The 26,137-nt window shown below is 43.2% G+C and overlaps 2 protein-coding genes across 5 annotated transcripts; one reads left to right on the forward strand and one right to left on the reverse strand.

Annotated features, from left to right (window-relative positions):
• Positions 1-2,687: 2,687 nt before the first annotated feature.
• jmjd7 (jumonji domain containing 7) lies at positions 2,688-6,959 on the reverse strand. 4 transcript variants are annotated; one of them, XM_060934400.1, is made up of 9 exons: positions 6,921-6,959; positions 6,686-6,838; positions 5,876-6,029; positions 5,519-5,772; positions 5,229-5,285; positions 5,035-5,130; positions 4,660-4,736; positions 3,863-4,022; positions 2,688-3,220 (listed from the first exon to the last, which is right to left on the reverse strand). In XM_060934400.1, exons 2-9 carry the CDS (start codon positions 6,732-6,734, stop codon positions 3,132-3,134), a joined length of 936 nt encoding a protein of 311 aa, XP_060790383.1. In that variant the 5' UTR covers positions 6,735-6,838; positions 6,921-6,959; the 3' UTR covers positions 2,688-3,131. The 4 variants fall into 4 exon arrangements, with proteins under 4 accessions (XP_060790383.1, XP_060790384.1, XP_060790382.1 ...); XM_060934401.1 differs by having other exon boundaries at positions 6,686-6,753; positions 6,921-6,953; XM_060934399.1 differs by lacking the exon at positions 6,921-6,959 and having other exon boundaries at positions 6,686-6,912.
• A 5,121-nt stretch (positions 6,960-12,080) lies between these two features.
• On the forward strand, positions 12,081-17,776 carry tbpl2 (TATA box binding protein like 2). Its single transcript, XM_060933100.1, has 7 exons — positions 12,081-12,128; positions 12,231-12,598; positions 16,018-16,105; positions 16,717-16,808; positions 17,020-17,187; positions 17,270-17,364; positions 17,700-17,776. Exons 1-7 carry the CDS (start codon positions 12,081-12,083, stop codon positions 17,774-17,776), a joined length of 936 nt encoding a protein of 311 aa, XP_060789083.1.
• The last annotated feature ends 8,361 nt before the right edge of the window (positions 17,777-26,137 follow it).

Consider the following 26,137-nt stretch of genomic DNA (forward strand, 5'->3'; position numbering starts at 1 on the left):
GTAGCAATAATTATAGTTTGGGGTGTAGCAGTAGAGGTAGAGGATGTCCTCGTCATAGCAATCAGTGTTCTGCCTCTCCTTCAAGGGATTGGTCTGCACCAGTTGTGGGTGGCCTTTGGCCAAGGACGGAACCTGAGATGGATTCCTGTACATGACCTACACCTCTCTTTAGGACTGGAGAAGAGCAAAGGAATACTCTTCTTCCATGCCTTCACTATTTGCGATGTTGTATCAGGCTTCCGCAGCAAAGGGAAGAAGTCTGCATGGCAAACCTGGGATGTGTATGTTGAAGCTTCTGATGTCTTTGCCAAGCTCAGCCAGTACCCACCAACAGTAGATGATGATGATCTGGAGGTCCTGGAGAAGTTTGTGGTGACAGTGTATGACAGGTCCAGTACAGTTGCACGTGTTGATAATGCCAGGCTGGATATGTTTGCTCGAAAGCAGAGGCCATATGAAGCCATCCCTCCAACTCAAGCAGCACTACTTCAGCATGCAAAGCGCGCTGCCTATCAAGCAGGCTGTATATGGAGTCAGTCAACACTGTGCCAACCAGAAACACAAAGTCCTGCTGACTGGGGATGGACAAAGAGTGGAGACACATGGAAGGTCTTCTGGACAATGCTTCCACCTATTGCCGAGAGTTGCCAACAGCTGACCAAATGTGGATGCAAATCTGAATGCCGTGGAAGGTGCAAATGCTACCGATTCAGTCTCACCTGCACCGGACTATGTAGCTGCAAATGTGAGGACAAGTGAAACCATGCAGCTCACTGCTGGGGTGAACAGTGCATTTGTGAGCTCTGTATTTGACTCATTGCACTTTGCAGTGACAAACATTGACCATAACTAAACATTTCAGTTGTGCATTTAAAAATAACAAATAAATGAAATAGTTTGTAGGATATGTTATGGTCTATGTATATTTTTCATCATATTTTTGCTAGAAATGGCAGAAAGGAGCTCCCTAGAAGGTTAAGAGTGGGATTTTTAGATTTCTCAGTCAAAAACCTACTTTTAGACACCAAGATCATTCAGATCGGTCAAAGTGGCCAGATTATATCCCATTTTCAAGTCTGCAGCGGGGCGGCACGGTGGTGTAGTGGTTAGCGCTGTCGCCTCACAGCAAGAAGGTCCGGGTTTCGAGCCCCGTGGCCGGCGAGGGCCTTTCTGTGCGGAGTTTGCATGTTCTCCCCGTGTCCACGTGGGTTTCCTCCGGGTGCTCCGGTTTCCCCCACAGTCCAAAGACATGCAGGTTAGGTTAACTGGTGACTCTAAATTGACCGTAGGTATGAATGAGAGTGTGAATGGTTGTCTGTGTCTATGTGTCAGCCCTGTGATGACCTGGCGACTTGTCCAGGGTGTACCCCACCTTTCGCCCGTAGTCAGCTGGGATAGGCTCCAGCTTGCCTGCGACCCTGTAGAACAGGATAAAGCGGCTAGAGATAATGAGATGAGATGAGAAGTCTGCAACGGCGGCCATCTTGAAAATAAGCAGCCATCTTGAATTTCAGGTGGCCCGCGTACTTTTTCAAAAGAATGTCTAAGGAGTATTTGTGCCAAGTTTGGTGCTTGTATCACCATTTGAAAGATTGTTTCAGTTATCTGCTACACTAAAACCAGCCTCAACTCCATCCCTTAATGTCAGGATTTTTAACTCCAAAAGTTTACCAAGAGCATTTCAATGTGCATGAGAGAAATTACACTCACCAGCTACTTTATTAGGTACACCCATACACTTGCTGTTTTATGCAGTTCTCTAATCAGCCGGTCGCTTGACAGCAGCACAATGCATAAAATCATGCAGATACAAATCAAGAGCTTCAGTTAATGTTCAATTCAAACATCAGAATGGGAAAATTTGTGATCTCAAAGTGTGACTTTCACTGTGGCATGGATGTTGGTTGAGCCAGATGGACTGGTTTGAGTATTTCAGAAACTGCTGATCTCCTGGGATTTTCACACACAACAGTCTCTAGAGTTTACACAGAATTGTGAAAAAAAAATATTGAGTGACCGTTCTATGGGTGGAAATGCCTTGTTGATGAGAGGTCAGAGGAAAATGGCCAGATTGGTTTTGAGCTGCCAGGAAGGATATAGTAACTCGTAGCAGCTCTTTACAAACGTGGTGAGCAGAAAAGCATCTCAGCATGCAACAGTAGAAGAGCACATTGGGTTACACTTCTGCCAGCTAAGAACAGGGATCTTAGACTCAAGAACAAGTTTCTATCAAAGTGGCCGGTGAGTGTATAACACATGAATGTACAGTTCTTATATTTTCTAAAGTAATCTGTTAATCATGTGACCATATTAAATAATTTAGCTGAACTGAGTGAATTTAAAGTGTAAAAGGTATATGTAAAGACAGTGGGTAGGAGAGTAACTTTTACTGCTAGCATGATGTAATTGTATGCATGAAGAAGACTTAAGAGCTCAATGGATGCTAAACTAGAGTGCATGATTGTATATCTGACTTTCTTGAAGAATGTTCTATGGTTTCTATTCAGCACTATATCTATAGCTACCTATACTGTTTTCTCTCTTTTGTTTTTTCCTGTAAGGCAACAAATCACAGAAGCTAGCGTCTGTTTCCCATTTGAAACTTGTTTATTGTTTGTTCTGCACTACTCCTAAATAATTTGTTTTTATATATTTTAAGGTGTCATCTGAAAAGCAAAGTCGGGTGCTACTTAATAAAATTGTATTTATTACACAGAAACTCTGGTCCATTTGTGCTGCATGAATCAGCCATTCCTTTTCAGAGTGATTGAAAATAATGAACTCTAAACATGTGACCGGTAATACTTTGTTCAGTGGATTAGGAGCTGAAGTGGATTTGTTCATGTACAGCAGTTATCGTTGCCATCTCATAGCTTCAGGGTCTGGGATTCAATTGTGAGCTCAGGATGCTGTATGCATGGAGGCTCACATGTTTGCCTCATGTCTGTGTGTGTTTCTTCTGGACTGCAGTTTCCTCCCATCTCCCAAAAACATTAGCTGGATCGATGACCTTAAATTACTCCTTGGTAATGTAGGTGTGTGGGGTTCCTTGTGACGCACTCTTGTCCTATTCAGAGTGTACTCCTGCCCTGTTCACACTTGGAAGAATATTTGTTCAGGAGGTCAAAGCTTCATAGTGAACCCACAACTCCGGATAGAGATTCCACCAGTTGAAAGTAAGTATACTTGATATCATAATCCATATCGTACCAGAAATTCACTGAAGAGACACACAGCACATTTTCACATTACATTCTGTTACTTCAAGGAACAACATACATTTAAGTCCACTGGAAAAATATTTAAGCTTACTCTTAATTCATACATTTGCACTGCATGGTCATATTTGAATATCTCATCTCATCTCATTATCTCTAGCCGCTTTATCCTTCTACAGGGTCGCAGGCAAGCTGGAGCCTATCCCAGCTGACTACGGGCGAAAGGCGGGGTACACCCTGGACAAGTCGCCAGGTCATCACAGGGCTGACACAGAGACACAGACAACCATTCACACTCACATTCACACCTACGGTCAATTTAGAGTCACCAGTTAACCTAACCTGCATGTCTTTGGACTGTGGGGGAAACCGGAGCACCCGGAGGAAACCCACGCGGACACGGGGAGAACATGCAAACTCCACACAGAAAGGCCCTCGCCGGCCCCGGGGCTCGAACCCAGGACCTTCTTGCTGTGAGGCGACAGCGCTAACCACTACACCACCATGCCGCCCCATATTTGAATATTATTTAGTAAAGAATAGTCAGTCCTAGTGGTTGAGGAGGGAATTTATTCCCATGTGAAACTACATTTGTAGATCAAATAGAGTCTAAGGCTGGTAGAGGAAAATCCCCTGCACAGTACCTGCTATGCATCCATGAGACTGGCGGACATGGTGGAACCAGAGTGAGGGGAGGTAAAGCATCTCTCCTGCTCTCACTGTACAGCACAGTGGCCGGGCCTGTTTGTAGGAGGGAAAGCGTTCCAGGTCTGGATTTAGAGGATCCAGTGGAATCCATGGCACCTAAAGTGAGACAATAATACGTTTCTCAAACAGACTGTTTGTTCGTTTCGGATGAGCCCATGTGTAGTCCAACACCAGTTTGGTGATTCACCTTCTTAAACTCACTGCCAAAATTTAACCATTTAGCAAAAAACATCCAATTGCTTAATAGTATGTTTTAGTTTGACCAGCTAATGTAGAACTTTTCCTTCACACAATAAAACTCATCTCATCTCATCTCATTATCTGTAGCCGCTTTATCCTGTTCTACAGGGTCTCAGGCAAGCTGGAGCCTATCCCAGCTGACTATGGGTGAAAGGCGGGGTACACTCTGGACAAGTCGCCAGGTCATCACAGGTCTGACACAGGCAACCATTCACACTCACATTCACACCTACGGTGAATTTAGAGTCACCAGTTAACCTAACCTGCATGTCTTTGGACTGTGGGGGAAACCGGAGCACCCGGAGGAAACCCATGGGGACACGGGGAGAACATACAAACTCCACACAGAAAGGCCCTCGCCGGCCACGGGGCTCAAACCCGGACCTTGTTGCTGTGAGGCGACAGCGCTAACCACTACACCACCGCGCCGCCCACAATAAAACTTTTATTAAAAAAAATAAAGGTTTCAAGACATGTAAAATGAATGTCATACTTTTTCTGAATCCTCTTCATCCACTATTTCAAAGTTGCCATCTTGCTTCTGTTTGTATGTTGCTGGCTGGTACAGTTCTACAAAGTCAGAATGTGAACACAGTTGTTTCCTTTTGTGGTGATCAAAAATACTACCAGGACAAAGAGAATCAAAACCATCAAATAAGCCCTTTTTTCCTTAGGGATACTGGTCAATATTTTTGTAAAGATCACTGCAATGTAGGACATGATTTAAAAAAAAAACATGCAGGGATTCGAACAGTATTTAGTTAAGTGAAAGACTATCTGGACAGCCCTAACAGTAGGTGAGACTTAAGAAGCAATTATCTCAAGTACAATATAGAGAGCAAAAATATTCATGAGAATTTTGCCTTGCCATATGGTATAAAGGGTCGATCAGTGGGAGGGAGTAGAATAAACGTCTTCTCTCCAGAGATGACGCAGTAAAGGTTCTCATAGGGGTCTTTGTGCACTGCAAAATAAAAGGTTAATTTTCTAGTTCAACATCCCTCAGTGCTTCTGAATTTTAGACCCAAACTTTCTAATGGAAATTATATAAATAAAACCTACTAGATGTGACGGCATGCTCCTCTCCCAACCAGAAATTCACAGCATCAGGCATTTTTCCTAAAAAAAAAAGTGTATAACATTTACTTTTAACCTTTAAGGTACAGTCTGTTGGATCCTAACCATGTTTAATCAAATCAAAGTAGTCATAATGATTCTCAGTGCAAAGTGCAATAACCAAAATTCAGGAATGCAAAACACAAGCTACACTCACAACTTGGTTAACCCACCAGGCTAGTCAGTCATTTCTTACTGCTTTAGACTTAAAAGTAGGTATCTGTTGTATGACACACCCAGAGCCTCGCTCATCCAGGGGATGTGAGCCTGTACGTCTCCTGTGAGCTCTGGCAGTTCCTCAGTCAAATTTGAACACTGCTTCTGCACATAAAACACACCCCTGCTCTTTTTTCTGCCTTCTATAATGTCCAGTACGGCTGAGAAAGTCATCTGGCGCTCTTCAGGCATTACAAAACGATTTCCGTTAACAGCGTCTGCATAGCCATTTGGTGTAACAGCAACGCTGATGAGCTTGGAGCCAACAACCTGCCTGAACATACACACAATAGCCCTTTAGAAATGACCTGTTGCAGGCAATGGAACCTGACTGCAGTGATTAGTATAGCTGCATCAGTGTCATTTAACTGTCTCACCTGAGATATGTGCTGTTCCATTTAGACAAAGCAGGCCAGTCATTGAAGGCATTACGGATAATGCAGGGCTTATTGGAGCTGATCCAGTCCCGATAGAACTGTAGAGGGGAGAGCGGCCCATCCAGATATGGGACTGACTCGTTCAGATAGAGCTCTGAGGAGTATAAGACATGCACATTATTTGAACCATCCATTCAAAAATCATTTTAATAAATAAATGCAAAATCATTCTTACATTTAAGGCAACCAGTCACTCTCATTTTTAAAATGATTTGAATGATGACACTGCTGTCAGGCGGCACGGTGGTGTAGTGGTTAGCGCTGTCACCTCACAGCAACAAGGTCCGGGTTCAAGCCCCGTGGCCAGCGAGGGCCTTTCTGTGTGGAGTTTGCATGTTCTCCCCGTGTCTGCGTGGGTTTCCTCCGGGTGCTCCGGTTTCCCCCACAGTCCAAAGACATGCAGGTTAGGTTAACTGGTGACTCTAAATTAACCGTAGGTGTGAATGTGAGTGTGAATGGTTGTCTGTGTCTATGTGTCAGCCCTGTGATGACCTGGCGACTTGTCCAGGGTGTACCCCGCCTTTCGCCCGTAGTCAGCTGGGATAGGCTCCAGCTTGCCTGCGACCCTGTAGAACAGGATAAAGCGGCTAGAGATGATGAGATGAGATGAGATGAGACACTGCTGTCAGAGACACAGTATATTGGCATTTGGAGATGCAATACTGAGCAAATAATTCAGCCACAAGCTTACAGGACACAATCTGAATACGCATTTATCTGATGAAACAAGTTTGAACCTTACTCACTCACCTCGAGCTTCTTTTGGGAAGTCTCTCAAACAACTTCTCACTTCTTCCATAACCTTATCTCATATCATACTGACCAGAGCAAATATCAGACTTACTCCTCACATCAGACAATTCATTATAAGCAAGAAAACTTCTTTACAGGACCATGCACAAGCTAATAAAATAAGAACACAGTATAATAATCAAATAATGCTATGTTTACTGTTACATGCACAATATATGTGTGTCAGACATACTGTATCACTGTACATGACAAGAGCTGCTTCTTCTTCTTCGGTTTGTAATGACAACTTACTCTATACGTGTCGTTACTGCCACCTAGTGGACATGATTGTGTTTTGCATTAGGGTTGTGTGATACCACCAATTTTCTTTTCGATCCAGTACTATCCATCCAATATCTGTAGCTGCTTATCCTGTTCTACAGGGTCGCAGGCAAGCTGGAGCCTATCCCAGCTGACTATGGGCGAAAGGCGAGGTACACCCTGGACAAGTCGCCACATCATTGCAGGGCTAACACAGAGACAAACAACCATTCACACTCACATTCACACCTACGGTCAGTTTAGAGCCACCAATTAGCCTAACCTGCATGTCTTTGGATTGTGGGGGAAACCAGAGCACCCGGAGGAAACCCACGCAGACACGGGGAGAACATGCAAACTCCACACAGAAAGGCCCTCGCCGGCCACTGGGCTCGAACCCGGACCTTCTTGCTGTGAGGCAGCAGTGCTAACCACTACACCACCGTGCCACCCGATCCAGTACCAAGTATAATCCAATATCGATACTTCAAGTCTTGTTTATATTAAAAGTCAAATCAATTTTATTTTTATAGCGCTTTTAACAATAGACATTGTCACAATGCAGCTTTACAGAATTTTAATGACTTTAAACATGAGCTAATTTTATCCCTAATCTATCCCCAATAAGCAAGCCTGTGGCGACGGTGGCAAGGAAAAACTCCCTCAGACGACATAAGGAAGAAACCTCGAGAGGAACCAGACTCAAAAAGGGACCCATCCTCATTTGGGTGATAACAGACACCGTGATTATAACATTTTTAACAGTTTTAACATGAAGTCAGTTTTGTTGATGTTGTTATAAACTCTTCATTGATGGAAACTTGAGTGCAAAACTGTTCATGACAACTGCAGTCCTAAAGTTAGCAAGTCAACTGTAGTCCTTAGCCATGAAAGCATTACTGTGTCCAGAGCATCTTTCAAGTGTGACTTTCAACTGTCCATATGGGGCCGTCCTCCACAGGAGCGATGTGATGAGACTCCAGCCAGATATAGGGCATCAGGATGGATCAGGCAGGTCCGAGGAGCAGAAGAGGTCAGCATCTTGATCTCAGCATTGACATGTAACTCCAAGGGACAGACAGGGGGTGATATTTTATTTTAAAAATGAAAAGGGGGAAATATGCTACTTCAACAATTACAATTTAATAATGATTTTTTAAAATAAATAATTTAAGACTAATCAAAGTGAGAACAAAGTTGTTCACTCAAAAGAGCAGTGCCTTATCAGGTTTGCGCTCTCAATACCTTGCCTGCATGATTGGGCAAGTAGATGATGGCAAAAGTGTCATATTCTGATTGATGTTTTAAAAAATATGTATAAACACACAATACGGATATTTTGACGAGTGTGCGAATGAAACATGAAAGACCGACTACAGTCACAGAAAGCAAGAAGAAAAGACATTATGTTGCGAAGGAAAGGAAACACAGGACCAAACTAATAAACATCGACGGTCAGCGAGCACCTTGGTGTGATCAGCTGTTAGTTTAGCGACAGAATGATGTAACTGTTAGTGCACAGTCAAGGTAAACCTGTAGATGACTGTAATGCAACACTGGATGCCGGCTGCCGTTAAACCCAAAAGAAGAAGAAGAGGTAAACCTGCGCATGTGCACACAGACTTCCTCTGTCTGCTTCACTGCGCAAAGCGAGTGATTTCATGCACGTTATTTGCTCAGGAATCCCCTCAAATTAAGTAGCTTCCCAGCCACAGAATGGCCTGATATTTTGTGAGATATTACAGAAATAAACATATATCACAATGACCAAATTTCAGAGGGAACTAAATTTCACCAATTTTATTAACTCAAATGGCCGTCTAGCTTTAATATACATCCATTCCTGTGTTTCAGGCCTGCAACACATTCCAAATAAAAGTTGGGACGGGGCAATTTAGGGCTAATAATTGGGTAAAACAAATAATGATGTGATTTGAAACAGGTGATTGTAATCATGATTTGGTACAAAATCAGTATCCAGGAAAGGCCTAGCATTTGAGGAGCAAAGATGGGCTGAGGATCTCCACTTTGTCAACAAATGCATGAGAAAATAATTGAAATGTTTTAAAACAAAGTTCCTCAAAGAAATATAGGAAGGGTTTGGATATTTCAGCCTCTATGGTGCATAATATCATTAAACAATTCAATTGGAGGAATTTTGGTGCATAAAGGGCAAGTGCAATCCTAAGCTGAACACCTGTGATCTCTGATCCCTCAGATGGCACTGCATCAAGAACCATCATTCATTTTAATTTCCCTGAGGGAACCCTCCCAAAGGGATGAATAAAGTTTTATCTAATCTAATCATCTATAGCTGATATAACCACATGGGCTTGGGATTACTTTGGAAAACCTTTGTCAAGCATAATACAGAGTTACATCCACAAATGCCAGTTAAAACTTTACTGTGCAAAAAGGAAGCCTTATGTTAACTGTGTCCAGAAACCCCATCAACTTCTCTGGGCTCAGAGGCATCTGAGATGGACCATCACCCAGTGGAAATATGTACTGTGGTCAGATGAATCAGTATTCCAGATGTTTATTGGAAGAAATGGATGCCATGTTCTCCAGACTAAAGATGAAAAGGACCATCCAGACTGTTACCAGCAGCAAATCCAAAAGCCAGGGTCAGCCATGGTATGGGGTTGTCAGTTCCCTTGGCAAAATTAACTTCTGTGATGGCAGCATTAATGGAGAAAAGTACACAGATTTTGGAGCCACATATGCTGCCTTCAAGACGACATCTTTTCCAGGGACATTTTAACAAGACCACATTCTGCACACATTACAAAGGCATGACCGCGGAAGAAGAGGGTGCCTGTCCCCGCTGTCCCCAATAGAGAATATGTGGCGAATTTTGAAATAAAAATATATGACAAAGACCCTGTACTGTTGCACACCTTAAGACCTGTTTGCAGGAAGAATGGAACAAAATAACACCTGAAACGCTTCATCACTTGGTGTCTTCAGTCCCTAAACATCCTATAAGTGTTGTGAGAAGGAACAGCAACATTATAAAGTGGTAAATAATTTCAGTCCCAACTTTATTTTTTTTAAATGTGTTGAAAGAATACAATTGAAGTGTGTTTATTTTGAAGAAGCAATAAAATTAACGAGGTAAATCATCAAATAATGTGCTGTTGTATTGTTTTGAGTGCAGTACAAGTCAAAGATTATTCACAAATCATTGTTTTCTGTTTTAATTTCAATTTCAACATACCATCCCAACTTTTTCTGATTTGGGGTTGTATTGTATATGTACAATAATCATAAGCGTTACCATTTGATGCATTGTACCAGAGTTAGCCTAAAGCTAATTTTCATCCGCTGTTCCCTGGCAAGTCACAATTAAAACTTCCACTAAGTGACTGAAAAACATTCAGCAAACTAGACAAACAAAACAAATTACCATATAGCAAAAACAGGCGGCACGGTGGTGTAGTGGTTAGCGCTGTCGCCTCAAAGCAAGAAGGTCCGGGTTCGAGCCCCGGGGCCGGCGAGGGCCTTTCTGTGCGGAGTTTGCATGTTCTCCCCGTGTCCACGTGGGTTTCCTCCGGGTGCTCCGGTTTCCCCCACAGTCCAAAGACATGCAGGTTAGGTTAACTGGTGACTCTAAATTGACCGTAGGTGTGAATGTGAGTGTGAATGGTTGTCTGAGTCTATGTGTCAGCCCTGTGATGACCTGGCGACTTGTCCAGGGTGTACCCCGCCTTTCGCCCGTAGTCAGCTGGGATAGGCTCCAGCTTGCCTGAGACCCTGTAGAACAGGATAAAGCGGCTAGAGATAATGAGATGAGATGAGATAGCAAAAACACACCTTGAAAAAACTATGAATATGTTAAACTACTTAATGGCTGGGCAGTACGGTGGTTAGCGCTGTCGCCTCACAGCAAGAAGGTTCTGGGTTCGAGCCCAGCAGCCGGCGAGGGCTTTTCTGTGCGGAGTTTGCATGTTCTCCCCGTGTCCGCGTGGGTTTCCTCCGGGTGCTCCGGTTTCCCCCACAGTCCAAAGACATGCAGGTTAGGTTAACTGGTGACTCTAAATTGACCGTAGGTGTGAATGTGAGTGTGAATGGTTGTCTGTGTCTATGTGTCAGCCCTGTGATGACCTGGCGACTTGTCCAGGGTGTACCCCGCCTTTCACCCGTAGTCAGCTGGGATAGGCTCCAGCTTGCCTGCGACCCTGTAGAAGGATAAAGCGGCTACAGATAATGGATGGATGGATGGACGTAATGGCTAGTAAACTTGGAATTAATTAAATTCTTACTAAATTAGGCTTCGAGTTCTGAGTGGAAGTTATATCAAAACAAGGATAAATGTACTTATTAAAGGAATTTTCTGTGTTCTTATTTGGGGTGTATAAGATGTGATGAGAGGAACGTGATGGTGTTTTAAGTCCAAAACGGTGGCAGCGCTACCATAGCGCCATCTAACGGTGTCTGTAAAAAAACAACAACAAAAAAAAAAACCCACCACAGTCTCGTTTCTTTGCCAGACTGGCCTGTTACACATCAACGCTTGTTTTAATCCCACCGACATTAGAAAAAGGGCTCGCCTTCTGCATTAGGAATGGCTAACCATTCGTACTTACTGTCAGTCCGCCGATCAACTACAATTATTATTGGACAGAGCATGAAGTGCTAGCCAATCATATTCCGAGGGGTGGGGCTTTCCGGAATACGGGTGGGAAAATAAATAACGTTGATGCTCGCTGATCACTTCCGGTCTTGCGCAAAAGATAATTGGTTTTGTTGCTGATAAATATAACGTCTCCCTCTTGTGGATGGAGGCTAAAGCGTATGGACTGTGACGTTGTGTTGTTTTAATCCTGACGTTTAATTAAAAGTAAGCGTGAGGTAGCTGCCTGGAATTATTTGTTTAAATAAAGAAAACAGTGCTGATGTTGATGTTATTTCACGTTTTGTTACACTACACCTCTTGACCGGGGTTTCACACTTGATCCTAATTCGTGAGTGATATTAATTCAAAACGGAAAACAATCAAGCTTTGTGTTAAACAGTTTTAAATTTACACCACGCGACTATTCGACTTACTTTCTTGTTCATTCACAATCCTTAATGGATCTTCAGAGACATGGATGAAGAGGCGTCTCTTGAGAGTTACTTTGACCAGTCAATTGCGGTATGTTGAGATCTTGTGGTGCTTAAAACAAGGAGAATGACTGACTGATTTTCATCTTCTTCAGGCCATGCATGCTCCTCACTGTATGCCCACTTCCACCAGGGTTCCTCTGAGTACATGTTTGGAGGAGAATTGGGTTTGCAGGGCCCACCACAGCTTCAGGATCCCTCTTTCCTCTGCTCCTCTATCTCCAACCAACAGAAAGAGCTCACTGAGGATCTGGACCTGAGCTTTCTGCCTGATGAGCTTAATGCTCAGGATGAAGGGAGAGAGAATGCAGGAGTGGGTTCGACGGAAGACAGTGGTGTTTACCCAGACTGTACGACTGCGGTGTCGACTGAAGCAGACACTGATGTCAATAAGACACAGTCTGCAGACTCCCCCTTCTGCAACCTCCCTATGACCCCCATGACCCCTATGACCCCTGTCGCCCCTGTGGCAGAAAGTTCAGGAATCATCCCACAATTACAGTAAGATATTTTACTTTTATTAAACAATCTAGATTTCAAAATATCTCCAGCTGTTCTATAAACGTGTCATGATGGTTCTACTTTACTTCAATAAATGCTGACAGAAACAAAGATATGGCATCTCGTGCTTATCACTGGGGTGGTGCCTTCTGAACTTTTATGTCTCTTTTACCTGGTAAAGTAAATGTAGTGACATTCAAAACTCATCTCATTATCTCTAGCCGCTTTATCCTTCTACAGGGTCGCAGGCAAGCTGGAGCCTATCCCAGCTGACTACGGGCGAAAGGCGGGGTACACCCTGGACAAGTCGCCAGGTCATCGCAGGGCTGACACATAGACACAGACAACCATTCACACTCACATTCACACCTACGGTCAATTTAGAGTCACCAGTTAACCTAACCTGCATATCTTTGGACTGTGGGGGAAACCGGAGCACCCGGAGGAAACCCACGCGGACATGGGGAGAACATGCAAACTCCACACAGAAAGGCCCTCGCCGGCCCCGGGGCTCGAACCCAGGACCTTCTTGCTGTGAGGCGACAGCGCTAACCACTACACCACCGTGCCGCCACATTCAAAACTCACTTGAGGTATATAGCAAGAACATCGCTTAATGGTAAATAAATGTTAAAGTGCACAGCTTCACTACACACACTTTCGTATGTAAAAGTACAGAAGATATACCCTTGAGAGTACTGGTAAAAGAATGGTACAGTTCGATACTTATTGTTTTGAGAATGATAGAAGGATATAGGTCTGTCTCAGAAACTGGGTACTGTGAGGGTACCCCATTAAATATACTCACAGTCAATAAACTATACAGTTTTGAATGGTGATGTTGGTTTTAATTTGAAATAAAACGATGAAAGAAATAATACAGATAAAACTAAATCTTTGATGTGAATACTCTATTCAGAATTTGGCAAAAATTCTGCAAATTTGTGGAAAAATGGCGGCTTGATCTGGGACATGATAAATGGTTGACTACATCGCGTTCCCTTAAAAAGGTTGTAGTCCACTGAAAAGTCTACAGTTATCACTAATTGTATTTTAAGTTGTAACTTTATACACCTAAGGATTGGTGCGCTCACAGAATAATCATAACCGTAATAAAACATCATGCAAAATATTTGATCACCGTTGTAACTCCATTTTCCGCAGACCCACAACCAATACGATCGTGTGTTTTGATCTAAACGGAAAGCCTCAGGGTCAAGGTCACTACCTCACCAAAAGTAGTAACTTAAAATCACTACGCCATATAAAAATGTAGTTATAAATCTGCGATTTTGTTTTTTAAAACGAAAGCTGAAAGTTAGGTATAGAATATGTTTCTTACAGAATATGTTACGATGGTAGCTGGTCTTGTATGAATTTCTGAGCTATAAAATGAGTTGTGGTCTATTTTTTACCGTAGCGTGTTATTTGTGTGCGGGGAAGGACACACATTAACAATTTGCATGTGTAGAATGGAATTTTCCACTCCAACAGTTAGAAGTTGATCGTGCTTCCATTTGCGGTCTTTCTGTTACGCGGGTGATCTGTTCGGACGTTATCACTGAAAAGGTGAGTTTTGACAGTTTTATTTTGTTTTAGTTTTGCAGTATAAGGCAATAGAATGTTTCTTTTTCATCTTACTTTCATATTTCGTAGTGTTTGTGTATTTTTGGCCAATATTTTGCAACCACGGTCAATTTAGATCGAACATTTGATAGAATCTACGGCCAGTCATTTTGCCCCGCCCCTGCTCCATCCGGTGCGGTAGTGATGTCCCGTTACTTGCGTGCCGTAGCAGAGACCTGCGCGACCTTCAGCCGGTACAGTCGCTGTTCTTTTACCACCGCCGTTATTCTCATCTTTCCGGTGTGTTCTTGATTTTTCCATTGTGTCCTATTTCGCCATATCAAATACCCAAAATGTATCATATTATTCATATTTAAGTGAATAATCAATTCAGTCATCATAACTTGGCATTTTTAACCCAAGCAATCAAAAAGAGGAAATTTATTCAATATTTTCACTCATCTGTGAAGGAGGGGCTTTAATTCTTCATGATGTAGTTATTTTATATGGAAATCAATTTTACAAAAGCATTTGAATTGTAATCAAAAAAATTTCCACAGTGGAGGCCAGATGAAGCAAGATACTATCTTTATTCTTATTAAACATGACAAAAGAAACATTGAGTGTTAGGTAAATGCAAAAAAAAAAGTAAAATTAGAAAACTTATTTTTTGACCATAACGCCCCAAATGAGAGACCAGTTTCTGAGACGGACCCATAAGTTTATCAAAGTATATTATTTGTTTAATAATTACCAAGCAAAAATAACAAAAATCCAGTTGCAAATACTTCAGACAGTATCATGTCTATGGACTTGGTATATATTGACAGAAAACATGTACATTTAAGACAATAAATTACAAATGTTAGGAGGGAAATAGTTAAGTGTTTATGATGTATAGTATGCAAAAAGTACAGTCCTTGATGCATGTATAAAAAGCTACAATGCATAGGACTTATTAAAAATGGAAGGCAAAGAAAACAACACACCTATGATTACTGAGTCCAGGAAGGAAATAATACTCTACATTATGATGTTCCTGACCTGCTGTGGCTCACCCTGTAAATCCTGTAACAGTAATTCATAGTCAGGTGTGTTAGATCAGAATTGGGGAGAATTTTCTGCACCTGCATTATATGCCAGCTCACATACATTAAATATCATCACACACAAACTTTAGAAGTCTGCACAATTTTATTTATTTTTTTATTCTCATAACACTTCTATAATACCTTAAAGATGGCAAATCAAAGTATATCTGCACACCTTTTGATATCCTTAGTATTTAGGCATCTGCTTAATGCACACTGGATGTGGCTCTGAGTTATCTTTAATTATAGTGACCCACAGCCATGAAATTAATTTGTGCAATAAAGCACAATCCATGTTCCAGTACGTTCTTCTACAATTGGCTTGTGATAGCTTTTTTCACCAGATCGAGTAAAATTTCCAGATCTTGTATTCAGCAACTTTTAAATATGGAAGAATGTTCTATATTTGGCGTGTAAAGAAACAAAAAGAGATGATCACAGGAGCTCAGAGGTTTACTTGTGGTCAGTTAGGGTAAACAGGAGAATACAGGGTGTGTTTAGCACTGGTACTGGAGAGCATTTTTCTAGCTCTGGCTTTCTGAATTTCTGCACCCTGTATTTTTCCATTGCTGAGATGTTTGCCCTTCTAGCTTTGTGGGATCTGAACATATGACAACAATAGGTTGTTGTGGACAATGTGATCTATTTTGACTATTTGCTTATTGGGTTACTGTGTCCAAGTCTGAGTAGGACTGGATGCTTTTTGTGTGAAAAAACTGCATGTTCATGTACACGTATTAACCTGTGTGTGGTTGTGTATAGGAATATAGTGTCCACAGTAAACCTGGCTTGTCCTCTAGACCTGAAAGCAATCGCCCTTCAAGCTCGAAATGCTGAGTACAATCCAAAGGTAGGTCTAATTTGAATGCGTGACACTGGACCGCATATAATTAAATTTCTTTTACAGTGCATTCAGCTTTCAGTCCCTGCTGAATCTGAGATCAAGGAGGTAAAAATAAAAGTATTTAGTATGCATGAATATTTCATTTCATCTCATCTCATCATCTCTAGCCGCTTTATCCTGTTCTACAGGGTCGCAGGCAAGCTGGAGCCTATCCCAGCTGACTACGGGCGAAAGGCGGGGTACACCCTGGACAAGTCGCCAGGTCATCACAGGGCTGACACATAGACACAGACAACCATTCACACTCTCATTCACACCTACGGTCAATTTAGAGTCACCAGTTAACCTAACCTGCATGTCTTTGGACTGTGGGGGAAACCGGAGCACCCGGAGGAAACCCACGCGGACACGGGGAGAACATGCAAACTCCGCACAGAAAGGCCCTCGCCGGCCACGGGGCTCGAACCTGGGCCTTCTTGCTGTGAGGCGACAGCGCTAACCACTACACCACCGTGCCACCCGCATGAATATTTACAATAGCAAAATGTAATTACTATTACCATGTTAAAAATTCTATGTTCAGTATTGTGAGCTCTTCCAATCATGTTCTTCGCTAGCGTTTTGCTGCTGTAATTATGCGGATCCGTGAACCCAGGACCACTGCCCTCATCTTCAGCTCAGGAAAAATGGTCTGCACTGGTGCAAAGAGGTTAGGAACTTTCATCTCAAAAATCAAGCATGTTCAATGTACTAATTGGTGGTGTGTGGCATGATGGTGCAATGTGGTTGGTTGTTTAAGGGCAACCTGACATTGAATGTCTCTATAGTAATTTGTCGTCATGTTAAAATCACATTCTCTCACTTTCCTGTCTGTTTTACTAACATCTCATTTGAATAAGGTTAATCTTATTTCCCACCAGTGAGGAGCAGTCTCGCCTTGCTGCAAGGAAGTATGCCCGGGTGGTACAGAAGCTTGGCTTCCCAGCCAAATTTCTCGACTTCAAGATCCAGAACATGGTTGGCAGTTGTGATGTATGTTTCCCCATACGGTTAGAAGGCCTGGTTCTGACTCACCAACAGTTCAGCAGGTTTGCCCAAATAAGTGATCCTGTTTTAAAGTAACATGAAATCTCACTTCTGTATAGTAATTCCAATCTGTTATGCCTCAAGCTATGAACCCGAATTGTTTCCTGGTTTGATCTACCGTATGGTGAAACCAAGGATTGTCCTGCTGATTTTTGTGTCTGGAAAAGTTGTTCTTACAGGTATGGTGTGGTCATCTGTTGATGATCAGGTTTAGTTTTGATCATTAGGTTCATTTATATCATTTGAAATTTCTGGTTTAAACTTCAGGTTTCAAATGCCAAAATTATTTCAATAAGTATATCTTACTTTACACAATGCACATTCTCCCCCCCCCCCCCCCCCCCCCCAAAAAAAAAAAAAAAAACACATTGCAATGCAAAAGCATTGATTAAAAATGCTGGAAATGTCTTAACATTTGTAATATTTCTAAAAACATCCTATACATTGTTTTGATTTTCGCATGACGATAAACATTATGATGATGACTTTTCGTTTTCTCCATTTGTAAATCTAGGTGCTAAAGATCGCTCCGAAATATATGAAGCTTTTGAGAATATCTACCCAATTCTGAAAGGATTCAGGAAACAGTGAAAAAGAAAGAGCACTTCTACTTTTTATTGAGTTCTGATATGTCAGTATATGAGGTGATTTGTCTCTGTTTAGATATCTACTTTTATTGAAAATGACTCTAATATTTCACTTGAATCGAACCTTTGTTAAGGGACATTTTGTTTGCAAACCTTGTGCATGTTGTTTGTATATGCTTCTGGCACTGTGCTTACCATTTGAGTGGTGAGAGGTAACTGTTTTGTTCTCACATTTTGCTACATAGGACACTGAACTATAAAAGTCTGATTTTCTGGCAACTGGTTCTGATTTTCACACTAGAATAATGACACTGCTGTTTCAGAGCCTCTGTGCATGTCATGTTTGCATTTCTCATGTTGCCTTGTTTTTCACAGCTTGTTCTCGAGGCTCACCAACACGCAGTTCTCCTGACAGAATGTTCATCTAGCTGTTTCTTCTGATTTAGGAGAATGAAAACAGTTCTGTTTATTTCAGTATTGTAACCCGCTCCCTGTTCTTCGTACATCACTTAAATTCAAGATAAAAAAACCATTTGTGCCATATTTACTAATCGTGATTATTCCAAGTGGTCTAATTCAGTTCTTCAAACGCAAAAGAAAACTTGATGATAGTTCTACATTATATGGCCAAAGGTTTATGGACACCTGACCACCACATCCATATGTGGACCTTCCACAAACTGTTGCCAAAAATGTAGAGAAAACAGTTTTGCAGGAGGCCTTTTGTATGATGTAGCATTACAAGTGAAAATCCCTTTAATTGAACTAAAGGGTCCAAACCTGTTTCAGCATAATTATCTTCCTGTGCACAAAACGAGGTCCATGAAGACACGGGTTGCCAGTGTTGGAGGGGATGAACTCTTGTGGTCTGCACAGAGCCTTGACTTTAACCCCACTGAACATCTTTGGGATGAACTAGAATGCTGACTGAACCCCAGGTCTCCTTGCCTGACATCAGTGCCTGACCTCACTAATGCTCTTGTGGGCACAAATCCCCACAGAAAAAACTCCAAAATCTAGTGGAAAGCCTAACCAGATGAGTGGAGATTATAACAACAGTGAAGGGAGACTAAATCTGGAAAAGGATGTTCAAAAAGCACAGACATTTCATACATGATGGTCAGGTGTTCACAAACTTTTGGCCATATTGTGTATCATTTATAGAACTTGATTAGCATAGCCAGGCTGACTTGTGTGACACAACTGCACCTTCCTCTTTTGCCTGGAAAGGAAGATACAGTTCCCGTTAAACATATTGGAATGACAAGGCCAATTCAATTGTTTCTGCTATACACTGAAGACATTTGAGATTGAGATGAGAAGATGAGACGATAGATCAGGATTTCAGCTTCAACTTCCTGATGTTTATGTCTGCATTTGTTAAACAACTTGGAACATGGTACCTTTGGTGGCAGACCATCCAATTTTTAGGTGAGCTTTTGCTTGTATCGGAACAGATAGTCTTAAAGTACAATGTTTCTGTTAATAACTACTGTTGTTCTCTTTGGCCAACCTGTTTGATATCTGGTTGTTGGTACACCAGTGGTTTCTTTCTTTTTCAGGACACTACAGATTGTTGTACTGGGTATGCCCAGTGCTTGTGCAGTGGTGCTGATAAATTTTCTCTCTTTTCTCAGCTTCAAAATGGCTTACTTTTCTCCTGTAGACAGCTCTCTACTCTTCATGTTGGTTTATCCTTTTTGAACAGCAAATGCAGTCTTTGCAGGTGAAACCTGGGGCTCAAACCAAGAGTAGACATTGTTCTTCTTTTTTGATCTCTTTTTCCCCCACTTCTGTGCAAGGTTGATGTGGATGGGTTAGGCTGATAATGTTAAGGGCCTTGCTCAAGGGCTCAAGAGTGACCAAGCCTTAAACCAAGAGTAGACATTCAGAGCTATTAATTGTTTAAACAATCAATCTAACAGGGCACACCTGGGCAACAAGAAATACCCGTCAGTCACATGTTCCAATATTTTTGATCACTTGAAAAATGGCTCAGACAAATGGTGTCATGTTCTCAGATGTAAATATCAGGAAATGAGAGGTGAAATTCTGATCTTTTTTTCTCTTATTTGTCTTTTGATCGTAAACCTACAGCAAAAACAAAATAATTGGCCTTACTGCTCCAATGCTTTGAGAGGGGACAATCTGCATATTGATCACATGGGCCAAGAGTCTCATGTTAAATAGGAATGTCCATTTGATCGTATTTACTCTATTTTATTTGCTAACATAAAGCCAGGTAGGAGGATGCAGTATGTCATTATGCAAACATTCAGTGAGCATAAAATTTCATTTTTCATCCTTCTTCTGGAAGACAAAAGTGATTTTCTATTCCCTGTGGCTTTTATCTCATTTTCCACTGTTCGAGCCTCCTCTCTCTGTCTGAGACAACAAACTCCTTTTTATACACACGTCCCTGACAACAATGTCATTTGGGAGGTTTTAAGGCAAAACAATTTTTTTCCAGTAATACGTGCACATGCCTATTAGCCTATTATGGTGTAGTTTTCATATGTGAAAAAATGTAGAGAATGCAAAATCATAATGGACTTATTTGTTTTGACAAGACTGTTTTGACATCTGTTTTGACATCGAAAGGAGTCAGTTGAGGTGGTTCGGGCACCTTGTTAGGATGCCCCCTGGATGCCTTCCAGGGGAGGTTCTCTGGGCATGCCCCACTGGGAGGAGACCCCAGAGCAGACCTAGGACACGCTGGAGAGATTACATCTCTCGGCTGGCCTGGGAATGCCTCGGTATTCCCCCAGAAGAGCTGGTGAAGATGGCCGGGGAGAGGGCAGTCTGGGCTGCTCTACTTAGGCTGCTAGCCCCGTGACCTGGATAAGCGGCAGAAAATGGCTGGATGGATGGATGGATGGATGTTTTGACTGTACTGATTGGAGTGTTTTTGAAGCTGCAACTGACAACTTGGATGAACTGACAGACACTGTGAGATCCTATATCAGCTTTTGTGAAGACATGCTTGTACCAACCAAGACCTACTGCATTTACAATAATAAACCATGATTCACATCCAGGCTAAGGCAACTCCGACAGGCCAAGGAGAGAATGCCTACATAAGTGAGGACAGGGCCCTCTACAAGCAGGCCAGAAACACACTGACTAAGGAAATTGGAGTTGCTAAAAGAAGCTACACTGAAAAGCTGAAAAACAGGTTTTCAGCCAGTGACCCTGCATCAGAGTGGAGAGGCCTGCAAGACATCACCAACTACAGGAGACCATCCTCCCCGCTGAGGAAAAAGACCTGGCCGACGACCTGAATGCCTTCTACTGCAGATTTGAGGAGAACATATTAACACCCCTCACCCATCCCAGCCCATCGACAACAGCTCTGATCACACCTTGGCAACCCCCCTCCCCTGATAGTAAGCCCATGTTTACATTAGACCGTATCAGCGGATCATCAGATTAACGTTTTTAAAACGATTAGTGTGCACACAGCAACACCAATACACGATTTGCGTGCACACAGCAACACCAATACACGGATACGCTCGGCTCCGCAGGCATCCTGCGCTCCAAATCACTCCGCCCTGAACAGCGAGTGCCCTCTGGAGGGTGCGCACTCCGGCCTTGCGCAGCTCACAGAGCACGCGAGTGAAGTAAACAAGCTGTGATTCGGGACTGAGCCGCTGTGTGTGTGAGATCCCAGCGCATATCACTTACCACTTGCAAGTGGAAGGATGGCAAGCCTAAAGACAATCATAACCACACAATGGGCAGTATTTGCATCAGTATTTGCAGTATTTTCATACTTTTATACTCTTTAATGAAAGGTGATACAAGGCGGAAGTCCGCGCCGTTTTTCAGCAGTCGCATCACATAACCAACGCCAGCGAATCAGGAAGGTGGATGTCACAGTGACGTTGTCCAATGAGACGCCAGCTAGAGCTCAGCACAGCGTATCCGCGTATTCTGAATATTTACACAGCACCGGAGCTGACACGATCTGGATTGAATACGTGGACGCTGGCAGATTCCTGTTTCCCGGCGTTTCCAGGCGGTTTAATGTGAACGGACAGTGCATCCGCGAAGAAAACGAGACAGATACGGTCTAATGTAAATGTAGCCTAAGGCTATACTCAAGGTGTGTGAAGAGGGTGTGAGATGGCTCTTCCGGAATCAGAAAATAAGGAACGCACCAGGCCCAGATGGAGTCTCTCCCTCCTGTCTTAGGCTACATCCACACGACAACGGCAACGAGATTTTTTTTTTTTTTTAAATATCGCGTCCACATGGGCAACGAATCAGTAAAATATCAGGTCCATATGGCAACGCAACGCTTGCTGAAAACGATGCAATACACATGCCACACCACTACGTGCGCTGTAAGACGATCCCATCGGAGACACCAGAACAATAGAAGAAGTAGACGCATGTGCATAAACCCCTTCTTCTGTAGCATTAGCCACACAAAGTTTTGATTATTAATCAGTAGCGTAAAACGAAAGACGCGGAAAGAGGAATGAATGGGGGTAGATGGAAGCCGGTACGCCAACATTCTGATATCCTCCAGAATTCTTTAATGGTCCGGAATAAATTGAATGCTACACGTTGATGGATTAATTTGTTCTTCTACGCCCTTTTTGAGGAATGTATTGTCAGACTTAAACCAACATCTGAAGAGGTGAGATCGCTCCTTTTTTTTTTTTTTCCTATGTTTGCTGGCGGGATTGTTTTTGTTTTTGGAAAGTGCACGGGCGGTGCGCGGTTTGGTACTGCTTCCGCAGTGTTTGGACTAAAGACTCTGCCCTAAGGGCTACTCTCTCTCTCTCTCTCTCTCTCTCTCGCTCACTTTGCACCATTGCACAATAAATATTCACAGTGAAAATATTTTGTAAGCGCGTTTCATGAACCAAGTTATAGGATTTGTTGACAACTCGCATCAAGTTCGTTACACTTCTACCTGGCGTGAAGCACTGACAGTCATGTGGTTGTGACGTCATCGTAAACAAATCCGTTCTACTCATCCAGATGACTTCGCAACGGTGCCGTTGCCAGATTTTTTCACTCTGGAACCTGTTCTCAAAAGATTTAGTTTTGGGGCACCCAAAACGCCGGTGCCGTGTGGACGCCAGGCCGAAACGATAAACAATTTTATCAGATTCACCTGAATCCGTTGCCGTGTGGACAGGGCCTTAAAGTCTGGGCTGACCAACTGGCTACAAACTTTACACAGATCTTCAACAGACCCCTCAAGCTGTGTCAAGTCCCCTCTTGCTTCAAGCGCTCCACCATCATTCCAGTCCCCAAGAAACCCTCCATCACAGGACTAAATGACTACAGACCTATTGCTCTGACATCTGTGGTCATGAAGTCCTTTGAACCACTAGTGTTGGCCCACCTGAAGAGCATTACAGGTCACCTGCTAGACCCGCTGCGCAGACACGCAGCTTGTGAACAGGCAAGGCAGGCAACTGCTTGGGGCCCAGGGGCCCCCCCGAGAGTCAGGACCCAAGGGCTTATTTATTTTGTTTTTGACCATTGTATTTTCACATTTGGAATTTAAACTTTGGTTTCATACATTTTTCGTTGGTGTCAGATTATTTATAACATATTGGTGATGAACACTGGTCAGAAGGTCCCCTTGGAAATTTTTGCTTGGAGCCACAACAGACTCTAGAATCACCTCTGCCGCTGCGGTTTGCCTACAGGGCAAACAGGTCAGATGATTCAGTTAACATGGGACTGCACTACACCCTGCAACATCTTGACTGCCCAGGGACCTATGCAAGAATACTGTTTGTAGACTTCAGCTCAGTGTTCAATACCATTTATTCCAAAAATCCTCTCCTCCAAACTGTCCTAGCTCAATGTCTCACCTGCTATATGTCAGTGGATCACCAGCTTCCTGACAGGCAGGGAACTGTAAGACTGGGGGCAGTCACTTCTGGCATGTGGTCACTCAGCATTGGTGCTCCTCAGGGATGTGTCCTCTCTCCACTGCTCTTCTCCCTTTACACCAATGACTACACCTCCATGGACCCAACTGTAAAATACCTGAAATTTGCAGATGACACTACAGTCATAGGCCTCATCCAACATGGCAATGAGTCTGCATACAGGCAGGAGGCTGAACAGTTGGTGCTCTGGTGCAGTCAGAATAACCTTGAGCTAAACACGCTCAAAACAGTGATGATAGTGGACTTCAGGAGATACCCCTCTGCAATGCTCCCCCTCACAATATCCAGCAGCCCTGTGTCAACTGTGGAAACCTTCAAGTTCCTGGGAATTACCATTTCACAAGACACTGAAATGGGACTCCAACATCAACTCCACACTTAAAAAAAAAAAAACCCAGCAGAGGATCTACTGCAGGAAGCTGCTGTTTCAGTATGTCACAGGAGCTGCTGACACAGTTCTATACTGCTGTCATCGACTCCGTCCTGTGCATATCCATCACAGTCTAGTTTGGAGCAGCCCCAAACCAGGACAGGAATAGACTGCAATGAACAGTAAAGTCAGTAGAAAGGATTCAGTGCTCCTCTGCCCAGCCTCCAGGATTTGTACATTTCACGAACCAGGAGGTGGGCAGAGAAAGTCATTAAGGACTCCTCACACCCTGGTCACAACTTTTTCCAATTCCTCCCCTCCAGCAGGTGCTATAGAGCACTGCGAACCAGAACCACCAGCCATAAGAGCAGCTTCTTTCTCTGTACTATCAACATCATATCTGATCTGAAGCATCCTTGCCATTATACCATCATGCCACTTGTACCTCCTGTATACTCCCGTTTGCACTACCTCAGTGCACTCTATCATGTATATTTTTAGCATATTGTGTGTTGTCTGTAAAATATCCTGCATATTGTCTATGTACTGTTTACTGCTGATAATGCACTTTTATAATGTATATTATAGATATTGCATACTATTGATATAGATATTTTAATGCATAATAGATGTTTATTATAGATAGACATTGTGTATAATATAGGTATTGTATATAATAAGTATACTAGTTCTTGTAGATTGCATATTTATTATAGTGTGTAATGTCCATATTATCCATCCATCCATTATCTGTAACCGCTTATCTTGTGCAGGGCTGCAGGCAAGCTGACTATGGGTGAGAGGCACGGTACACCCTGGACAAGTCCCCAAATCATTGCAGGACTGACTCATAGAAACAACCAACCATTCACACTCATGGTCAGTTTAGCGCTACCAATTAGCATACCCTGTATGTCTTTGGACCTGGAGAAAACTCACACGGACAACATGCAAACTCCACACAGAAACGCCCCTAGGCTCGAACCCAGACAGTGCTAACCACTACACCACCGTGCCACCTGTCCATATTGTATATTATTTGTTTATCTATAACCGCTTATCCCGTGGGGGGCAAGCTGGAGCCTATCCCAGCTGACCATGGGTGAGAGGCAGGGTACACCCTGGCCAAGTTGCCAGGTCATCGCAGGCTGACACAAACAACCATTCACACTCTCGGTCAAGTTAGAGCCACCAATTAACCTAACCTGCATATCTTTGGACTGTGGGAAGAAACCCATGCAGACACGGGGAGAACATGCAAACTCCACACAGAAAGGCCCTCGTCGGCCGCTGGGCTCGAACCCAGAACCTTCTTGCTGTTAAGCAACAGTGCCAACCACTACACCAGCGTGCCACCTGTCCATATTGTATATTATTTGTTTATCTGTAACCGCTTATCCCGTGGGGGGCAAGCTGGAGCCTATCCCAGCTGACCATGGGTGAGAGGCAGGGTACACCCTGGCCAAGTTGCCAGGTCATCACAGGCTGACACAAACAACCATTCACACTCGTGGTCAATTTAGCGCCACCAATTAACCTAACCTGCATATCTTTGGACTGTGGGAGGAAACCCATGCAGACACAGGGAGAACATGCAAACTCCACACAGAAAGGCCCTCGTCGGCCACTGGGCTCGAATCCAGAACCTTCTTGCTGTTAAGCAACAGCGCCGACCACTACACCAGCGTGCCACCTGTCCATATTGTACATTGTTTCATCTGTAACTGCTTATCCCGTGCGGGGTTGCGGGGGGCAACCTGGAGCCTATCCCAGCTGACCATGGGCGAGAGGCAGGGTACACCCTGGCCAAGTCGCCAGGTCAGACACAAACAACCATTCACACTCTCGGTCAAGTTAGAGCCACCAATTAACCTAACCTGCATATCTTTGGACTGTGGGAGGAAACCCATGCAGACACGGGGAGAACATGCAAACTCCACACAGAAAGGCCCTCGTCGGCCACTGGGCTCGAACCCAGAACCTTCTTGCCGTGAGGCGAGCGCTAATCACTGATTCTGATACTGATTCGTTGCGTCGGGGGCGGAGCCACAGGAGGGTTAGAGCTCGGTGA

The sequence above is a fragment of the Neoarius graeffei genome, chromosome 11 (assembly GCF_027579695.1).
Source record: "Neoarius graeffei isolate fNeoGra1 chromosome 11, fNeoGra1.pri, whole genome shotgun sequence".
NCBI classification, from domain to species: Eukaryota; Metazoa; Chordata; class Actinopteri; order Siluriformes; family Ariidae; genus Neoarius; species Neoarius graeffei.